Source organism: Poecilia reticulata, chromosome 16, assembly GCF_904066995.2.
Source record: "Poecilia reticulata chromosome 16, P_reticulata-male-v2, whole genome shotgun sequence".
Taxonomy (NCBI): domain Eukaryota; kingdom Metazoa; phylum Chordata; class Actinopteri; order Cyprinodontiformes; family Poeciliidae; genus Poecilia; species Poecilia reticulata.
Window position 1 is genome coordinate 8,097,386 of NC_088845.1, and position 9,094 is coordinate 8,106,479.

Consider the following 9,094-nt stretch of genomic DNA (forward strand, 5'->3'; position numbering starts at 1 on the left):
TGGCTTTTTGAGTTTGATTTGTAGTGATAACACACTAAATCTTTCATGGCAAGAACAATAGGGAGCCTGTGGAGAAACTACAAGGCGAAACTGTGGTACAAAACATGTTGAGGCAAAGGGTATAAAGACAAAATACTTATTGGCTCTTGGGAAAAACCCAGCACATGTCTTTGTGGTAGCTAATCAGAGGTGTGTGATTTATGGAATTGCATTTATACACAAATAAACAAAGCTCAGACATTTTTATGCAGTATTTTTTAATTTAGATAACTTAAAGAAATTACAAAAATGCTCACAGTTCTTTTCCACCAAACAGAATAAACAGCATATACATATATACATGTGGACAAGTGCAGGGTCTGGCTTGTTTTTTCAGGACTCAGCAATAAATATAACATGGATACTCAGATAGTTTGGTTTAATTTACACCACAACATTGGCATTTCATTGTTCATCCTCCATATGGCTGGTGGTGAAACGCTTTTTCAGGATTGTGTTTAACTATGTCTGCACAGGCTGAAGACGACTTAGTTGGCTTCGATGAATGACTGGTAGAGAGACATGAGCTGGGACTGGAGGTCTTGGGCGTAGGGGTCCAGTTTGTCCCTCAGGTCCTCAGCATAGGGAGCCACAATTTGCTTCACCAGACTGGCTCTCTGGGTCAGCTCTACCTGGACCTTCTCGGTCACGGGGGCTACGCTTTTCTGGAACGCTTCCAGGTGCCGGTCCACCTTCTGCTTCAGGTCATCTGTGTAGGGCCCCAGCTGAGCCTGCAGGTCCTTCACGCTCTGCTCCAGGTTGGTCTTCAGCTCTTCGCTCTTTTGAATCAAGGTGGACCTCAGCGCCTCGGAGTCCAGCGAGTCTGCATAGGGGGCCAGCTCCTGCTTGAGCTGCTCGACCCTCTGCTGGATCTGGGCCTTCATGTTCTCGGTGTAGGGCTCCAGTTTGTCTCTGACGGAGCTGAGCTCTTGGGTCAGCACACTTTTCAGCATGTCGGCCTCCGTGGTTATCTTGTTCATCAGGTCCTCGGCTGCGGGGGAAAGCTGCTCCTGCAGGGTCACAGCATACTTGCTGGCTAAGTCAGCGCTCTCTGTCAAGCGGGCACTAGACGGCCAAAACAAAATGACTGTCAGGACATCTACGACTGTGTAACATGCTGCAGAATGTAAGCCTCCCCCCTCCAACTCTCCCTCACGCAACTTACTTAACTTCCTGTCCAATTGGTGAGCTCCTAATCATCTCCAGAGTATCATCAGCTGTTTGCGTGGCCTTGGCAATGTAGTCCCAGAAAGCATCAGTCAACACTTCTAACTTTGGCTTTGGCGCATCAGCGTAGAAGAGGTTGGCATTGCAGCCTTGCAAAATAAAGATGTCAATAAAGGTGATTTTCAGACCTAATTTATTTTATTACTATTTATTTATTTGTTGCTATTATTATTATCAGTCCTTGTTTATTTTATTTAAATGAGAACATCTTACCAGAGAGCACTGCAGCGACTAGCAACACAAACACCTTCATGACTGCAACCTGCTGAAAGACATTAATATTTAATAAGCAATTCCTACTAGTAAGGCTACATCAACACTTTTAGATTTTGCTGTAAACATGTAGTCTGAAGCGCAGTGCTTGTCTCACCTGCTGTGGGGCGTGTGTATCTTTCAGGGCTTAGCGTGTTAGTGACTGTGTCTCAGTGTTGCTTCCGTGTATATATACAGAAGTCAGATGACTGTTGTAGTCAAGAGCCCAAAGTCCAGGAGTCCCTGCCATGCTGTCACAACCGCTCTTTTTTTTCTATATCTGCTGTTTTTTTTAGATATATTTTCACTGAAGAGCTGGATGATGGAAAATACATACAGAAAAATCCACTTTGATGGTGTCCCTTCCTCCCCTAAACTGTTTGCAGAAAGCTTTAAAAGTGTGCAGCTTTTAAGGTGTCAACATGGTCCAGCACTGCCAGTCACTAGATAACTTAAGATAACCCTGTTAGACTTGTGGACTTTGTCTTCAGGTCAAGCTCCACGAATTAAGTGCTATCAAGATGGATCCACTTAAATCTTTATTTCTTAATTTTAGCCACTTGAATTCATGGTGGACATAATTTTATCTCATTTCTTCTATTTATTCAGTAGATACTTGTCGGACATTTCTATTTGCAATGGTTTTATGAGTTGGCTACTAAAGGAGATGTTTTTAAATGAATGTGAGGGAAATACAAAGCAGCCCAGGACAGCTTTGTCCCGAAAATATTTAGGTCAGTGTCCTGCTGGAACGTAATGCTTCACCTCAGTCTCATGTCTTCTGTAGCCTCTAGCAGATTTCCTCTCAGTCTATTTTGTCCTTTAGCTTTCTTGACAACACTTTGTGATCTTAAAAGGTGTTATAAGTACATTTTTGTTTACTTACTTGTCAGCTCTAAACAGCTTCTCTGTCCATGTTAGACAAAAAGCTCATCTTTGGTCTCACCTGACGGGAGTATTTCTTTCATATGTTAGCTGTGCATCCTACGTAGCTTATTAAAAAACTGCAGGTTGGACTTTTTTGCCTTTATTTCAACAATGGCTCTCTTCTCTCCACAAATCTGAGAGCACAGCTGATGGCGGATTCTTCTTCTGTTTTGAATCAATGTATGGGTCTCCTGGCTGATCGCCATATCTTGGTTGGTTTACATCTGTGCCATATTCTTTCCATTTTTGAAAGACACTTTGAACTGTGCTATGGGATATGTTAAACTCTGGACACTGTACTTCCATTTGTGGAAAAGAAGTGGAGATGGAGGAGGAGTATAAATGACTTGTTTTTCACCTGCACGAAAGACTAGAGACTCAACTCCATTGATCACATAATTGTGCAAATTGAAATCATTGCAATTTTGAAAAAAAACCAACACATTTTTGGATAAAATGTTTTTCCATATGGATGAGGAGGTTTTTCAACTCTATCATATTTAGTGTATTTTTCAAAACTTAAATGAAAACACTTTTCTTTTTGCATCAAGTCATGTTATTAACTGGTTGTTAATATGGGCAGAAGAGATGAAGAAGACGACAGGAAGTGGCAGGAGGATGATGGCGCTGCATATGTTTTAACCATTTATCTCGTGGACAAACGTTTTTACGTGTGATTTTAATTGTGTTCCTTATTTAAGGAAAACACCCCAATTGCAAATTGTGATTTTCCAATCTTAGCAGAATATTGACCAAGTTTTGCGAACATTTGTAATGGAAATGCCACTAAAGATGCTGCCTACAAGAAAGCACAGAAAAAACTCCTCAACGAAGCTTCAGTCCACTTCCTTTTGCTTCAAAATAATGTGCTACTTCTCACTGGTTTCTTACATAAAACCCCAATGAAAGATAAGATGCACTCAAGATTCTTGTCGCAATTTTACAACACATTAGAAAGTTCAAGGGACGGGTGTACTTTAGCTACTTTTGACACTATACATGGTGTAATATTGTTCTTTTAGTGAAAAAGATTCATTAATCAAGAAAACTCTAAAATGTGTTTATGAGAATTGACCTCTGACACATCTAACTGAAGCAGAAGCTACTTTGTCCCTCAGAGGCTGACGATGCCTGAATGTACTGACCTTTGGTCAGACAGATATGCAAGACTGCTGAACATTGGCATGACACAAAAGCAACAACTATTAATTACCCTGAAAGTTGTTGGCACAATAAAAAGATTACAGGAAAAATAGTGTATGTCTACTTAAAGTTGGAATTCAGTGACAGTAATGTTGTGGATTCTGTCTGTAGTAAAGAGCTGGAGGTTTTCAGATACATAAGGTCAAATAGGGTTAACACTATGGATTTAGTTTCACTGCTGTAGTCATGAAGCACAAACACATTTTTAGGCAACAACATAACCGTGTAATCTTTATTTCACATTGATCATTTTCTCTTAAAGTGGTAATTGTACAGGATACAACCAGTACTTAAATGATATTTCTGGGGCAGAAGGGGCTTGTACTTGCTTGTTGCATAGATTGCCTGCTACAAAATATCAGCAGGGAAAGAAGGGTGAGGCAAGGTGACAGCAAAGCACTACCTCTTGGACTTTGGGATCATTACTGTCCGAATTCACTATATAAGCTGCAGAGCTTCATCACTTCGGCACCAGCACAACTGAGCGGATTTACAGACACTCTTGTAAACTCAGGTAAGAGAGGAAACGGAGGAAGCTCTTAAGTTTACTGAAGGAAAATGCTTTTGTGACTTATTTTTTTTTGGTTTTGTTGTAGCTTCAAAGAGCCATGAAGGTCCTTGCTGTGCTCGTCCTGGCCGTTTTCACCGGTAAGTAAGCTGGGGGAAAATCAAAATGAAGCGTAAAGTCTTGTTAATTACTGAATTGTACCTTCAGACAGCTGCCGTAGTTTCAAGTTATCCTTCTGTCCGTCCAACAGGCTGCAATGCCAACCTCTTCTACGCTGACGCTCCCAAGCCTCAGCTGGAAGTAATGACTGATGCTTTCTGGGACTATGTCGGCAAAGCCACCCAGACAGCTGATGACACCCTTCAGATGATCAGAAAGACCCAGTTTGGCCAGGATATCAGGTATGACATACACCACCACATAAAGCATGGCTTTTATTTAGCTTTTGCAGAGTGTAAACTCACTGTCTCCTGTCACTTTGTTCAGTGCCCGTATCACCGACGGCGCTGAAGCAGCCAGCCAGTATGCAGTCACCCTGCAGGAGCAGCTCCCACCCAGAGCCCAGGAACTGATCACCAGAGTCACCCAAGAGGCAGAAGATCTGAGAGAACGCTTGAACACCGACCTGAACAACGCCCGGGAGAAGCTGGAGCCCTACACTGAGAACCTGAAGGTCCAGATCAGGGAGAGAGTGGAGCAGCTGAAGCAGGAGCTGGCCCCCTACACCGAGAGTTTGGATACTGAGACCCTGAGGACCACCGTCATCCAGAAAAGCGAGGAGCTGAAGGCTCAGCTGGAGCAGAGTGTGCAGGAGCTGCAGACTCACCTGGGGCCCTACACCGACGACCTGAAGCAGAAGGTTGACCAGCACCTGGAAGACTTCAAGCAGAGAGTCGCTCCCGTGACCGAGAGAGTCCAGGATCAGCTCACACAGAGAGCCCAGCAGGTGAAGGAAATGGCTGCCCCATACGTAGACAACCTGAGGGAGAGGCTGGACCCCTACGCCCAGGACCTCCAGACTCGTCTCACCTCCCTCTATGAATCCTACGTCAAGACCAACTAAGTCAAACTCCAGCTGACTCTGAACCAAAAGAAACTGCATCAAATAAAACAGAATTTTCTCCCGGATGCCAGAAACATGGCAATGCAACTTTAATTGACCTGTTTGGAAAAGCTACAGTTGTTAGTTCATGTAACGTTGTCAGAAAAGTGATACATAACAAATGCATGTTGGTCTGTGACCACAAGGTGTCCGCTCCCTAATTTATGAAAATAAAACAAAAGCAAAAGAAACTTGAGATCCCTGTGTATTTTATTTTTTATGAAATGGGCTGAAGTTTAAAATTTCTTTGTAATATTTCATTTTCCAGCCTCTGGAAAATGACCTTTGAACAAAAACACAGAATATGTTTAAAGATGTTAAAAAATAAACAAAATGAAAACAACAGCAGTTGTTGCATTTATACACAAGCAAAGAAGAAATATTCTGTAAAAATCACGTTTAAAGTTGAAACCTTTTATCAAGATCAGCTGCTAACGACTGGAGTCTTACGGGAAAAGAAATGTAAAGAAAACCTTTATATTTAATTCTTATTTAATGATGGTTACTTAATTATCATGTTCCATTATAGGGAAGGGTTTTGAAAGAACATCGATGTGTGACGTGTATTAGACGGTTTATTGCATACAACTCTTCCTAATTACTAGTTTTCCTGTCAATATGAGCTGTGAATTAGTGCTGCTCCTCCAAAGTTACCATGGTCCTTTTGCCAATATTTTTGCCAGGCACTGTAGGTGCTGCAGCGGCAAAGAGTTGCGAGTTTCAGACAGGCACATTCAAAACAGACCATCTGAGTGAATTTAGTAAAGTAGCTATAGATTTCATGCAATATATTTTTTTTTATCAAAACCTTTTTTATTATTAAAGAATTTGTAACTAAAGCAGGGTAAGGAGAATGAGGTCCTAGCATAAAATAAAGTGTTCAGTCTAGTCATTGACACGTTAAATCCTGAATTAAACCCTGTTTTAACACCTAAAAAATGGTCAAATTTTATAAAATAACAACACACCTTGTCTTTAACACCGGACATCAGTGATACATAAAGACATTAATGAATACTGAGAAAGAATTGAGTAACACGCCGTTTTTATGTTTTCCTTACAAAAGCTCCCCCCCAACACCCTCCTCCACGCCCTCGTACGATTCTCTTGTGGAGGGCATGTTCAAATGTGTTTTCACCTGCAAGTCTGGATGTTCGTAAACACATCCTGATCCTTCTTTGTTTTTTTTTGTTCTAAATCACTTCTCTTTTCGTGCCTCCAAACCTTCAGCAAGATTACTCCCACGCTGACTTACCCAGTGGCAAACAACATTCCTCTGTTCTGCCCCCAGCTGCTACAGGACCTAAAAACACTGTTAACCCTCCGCAGACTGAACTAGAAATAAGACTTTACATTTTAACCCAAATAACACTTGTTTGGAAACCCAGGTTATGGGGTTTTTGTTTCAGCCAATTTTAGGCAGCATTGACATTCCGCATTAGTCTTTTTAAGATGCTCCTTTAGGTTGAAAACCTAACCAGGAGGCACACAGTTGGGTTCTGGGTCACACACATTAATGCATGGACACAGTAAGAATGTGGAAGAAGGTGCTTTGTTAAAATGAAACCAAAATCCATGTTTTGGCTTGTATTTAAAACATAATGTTTGTTGGAAATCTCACTGCAAAGCTCTATTGAACACACCAACCTCATGCAGAATTAGATTGTGTGGACGCTTTTCTCCAGCCGGGACAAGAAACTGGTTAAAGTTGATGGGAAGAAGGATGTAGCTAAATGGATGGCAAATAAATTCTTAGGCTTCAGCAGATCAAAGCATATTCATGAGTTTGAACATCCCAATCAAAGTTCAGACCAGATCCAATCAAAAATGTTCTGCAAGGCTTATAAATTAATGTTTACAGATGTTCATCTTCTAATTTGACTTAACTTGACCTATTTTGCAAAGAATGTGTAAAACATTGTGTGCAAAGTTGGTAGACAGACAAAGCCTAAAAGACTTGCTATAACTGCACTCAAAAACTCAAGATTTTCTTTCTAAAAATGTTTAAAAATCATGATTCTCCTTTTGTTTTATCATTATGTGCTATTTTGAGTTGGTCTATCAAATAAGACAACAAGTAAAATAAAGTTGCAGGTTTTAATGACATAAAATGAAAAAAAGAGAGATATGATAAAAATAAAGAAATGGGGTGAGATAAAGCATATAACCTCTTACTTTTAATGTTTCTTATTTGATTAGTGGAAACAAAGGAGGCAAATCATTCCCACTTTTCATCCCTGCATCTTTCAGGGGAGTACATATATATCTGAAAAGGGACAGAAGACTTTTTATAAATACCTTAGCACTAACTTGAAGAAACATCTTCCTTCATCTTGCACCAAGATGCATATCCAAATAAATGCAACTGTGCACATATTATATGGTGTTTTTCCACTTCAGTCTTGTTGATTACATATTCCTCCTGACATTAGCTGAGCTCAAAACAATGACAAACTCAGCAATTTCTAACATTTGATTTCCTTCTACTCCCATCAGCTGATACCTCTGAGTCAGAATCAGATGGTAAGAAGTTTTTTGAGTTCATTTTTGCCATATCAAACAAAGCAAACGCATAAAGAAGACTTTGACAATGTGTGCACCTTCCTGTGCAGAAATCAAAACATGTTCAGCTACATTAAAGTGAACATGTTCTTCTAATTAACCTGTGATAACCTTACTGACACATCCAAACAAGTTGCCTTTTGTTCAGTGATTAAAGTCCCATCAGCCAAAAACCACATTCATTGGGGTTACGTTCGTTCAGTGCTCTGCCTGCCGACCCCTGACATCAGACGTTTGGTGTTTTCGTTGAGCAAAAGAAGAAGCATCTGCAGATTGCAGATTGGATGACTCTGTCAGATTTTCACTGTATTACCTCATATGTCTTCTTGAATCTGTCCCTTTCACTTCCCTTTCTGTACTGCCTTTTGTCCTGAAAGCCCCTGAAAAACAAAAACTGAGCACTCAACCCTAAATGATCTGCGTGAGTAAACTCTGACTTCTTTGTGTGTGTTGTGTGCTAGAGGTAGCACATTCCATCAGCACAATACAGACACCAAATTTATTTGATTTTTTTTGTGTTGCAGCAGGTTTTGACTGTAAGAACTTTTCTCAGAAAACGTTGTCTGATTCTGGTGCTATTGTTAACACATTCAATGTGTTCCAAAGAGATTAAAAACAAGATCTTTCAATGCGTTCTCTTTCTGGAATAGGCTGGTTATCGTCATGATTTCTGTGTGACACAACTCCTCATTCCAAACCCTCATTAATCATTATTGTGTTGGAACATTCGGATCAAAGGGCTTTAGTTATGTTTACTGTTATCACATTTCAAGGAAAGCCAATAAGTTTTCTTATTAGAAACAAGCCAGGCAATTTATTACACTTAACCAATCACTGGATAGTTAAAGTGACGTCACTCAGTTATCACACGGTCCTGTTATCGTGGCCTCGCACCAATTACCTGCACAACATTTTCAAACTTTGCTCCTATGTAAATTGGGTGTCTGTGAAAATAACACTAAACGGAAACTTAAAAATCTAACAACATTGCGGTCAAGTTCTAAAGGGCAAAGATGTTTAAACGTGGCCACATAGGCAGTCTGGGTTCCACAGACCTAAAACCATTTATTGCTTCTCTGATTATGAAGTTATGACTGCAAAGCACCACAGATTAACTTGGTTTCTCTTTCACAATGTTCAACAGATCACTTCAGCTATGCATTAAAGATTTTATTCTTTGTTTATGGATTTTGAGTCTTTTCTTGTTCCACTTGTATCTGGCAGCAAAAGCAACAACAATGTTGTAAGGCTCTAATTAGAGCGGTAAAATAATA

General features: G+C 40.3%; 2 protein-coding genes across 3 annotated transcripts; one reads left to right on the forward strand and one right to left on the reverse strand.

Annotated features, from left to right (window-relative positions):
• Positions 1-236: 236 nt before the first annotated feature.
• On the reverse strand, positions 237-1,719 carry LOC103477850 (uncharacterized). Of its 2 annotated transcripts, none has more exons than XM_008431173.2 (4): positions 1,637-1,719; positions 1,480-1,528; positions 1,205-1,355; positions 237-1,104 (listed from the first exon to the last, which is right to left on the reverse strand). In XM_008431173.2, exons 2-4 carry the CDS (start codon positions 1,517-1,519, stop codon positions 528-530), a joined length of 768 nt encoding a protein of 255 aa, XP_008429395.1. In that variant the 5' UTR covers positions 1,520-1,528; positions 1,637-1,719; the 3' UTR covers positions 237-527. The 2 variants fall into 2 exon arrangements, with proteins under 2 accessions (XP_008429395.1, XP_008429393.1); XM_008431171.2 differs by having other exon boundaries at positions 402-1,104; positions 1,480-1,531; positions 1,637-1,692.
• A 2,336-nt stretch (positions 1,720-4,055) lies between these two features.
• LOC103477849 (uncharacterized) lies at positions 4,056-5,454 on the forward strand. The gene is made up of 4 exons (XM_008431170.2): positions 4,056-4,162; positions 4,245-4,296; positions 4,407-4,557; positions 4,643-5,454. Exons 2-4 carry the CDS (start codon positions 4,257-4,259, stop codon positions 5,217-5,219), a joined length of 768 nt encoding a protein of 255 aa, XP_008429392.1. The 5' UTR covers positions 4,056-4,162; positions 4,245-4,256; the 3' UTR covers positions 5,220-5,454.
• The last annotated feature ends 3,640 nt before the right edge of the window (positions 5,455-9,094 follow it).

Coding starts and splice junctions, on each gene's coding strand:
- LOC103477849 (XM_008431170.2), top strand. CDS start 4,257: ATGAAGGTCCTTGCTGTGCTCGTCCTGGCCGTTTTCACCG. Junction 4,297..4,406: donor CGTCCTGGCCGTTTTCACCG/GTAAGTAAGCTG, acceptor TCCGTCCAACAG/GCTGCAATGCCAACCTCTTC. Junction 4,558..4,642: donor CAGTTTGGCCAGGATATCAG/GTATGACATACA, acceptor CACTTTGTTCAG/TGCCCGTATCACCGACGGCG.
- LOC103477850 (XM_008431173.2), bottom strand. CDS start 1,519: ATGAAGGTGTTTGTGTTGCTAGTCGCTGCAGTGCTCTCTG. Junction 1,356..1,479: donor AGTCGCTGCAGTGCTCTCTG/GTAAGATGTTCT, acceptor TTATTTTGCAAG/GCTGCAATGCCAACCTCTTC. Junction 1,105..1,204: donor CCAATTGGACAGGAAGTTAA/GTAAGTTGCGTG, acceptor TTGGCCGTCTAG/TGCCCGCTTGACAGAGAGCG.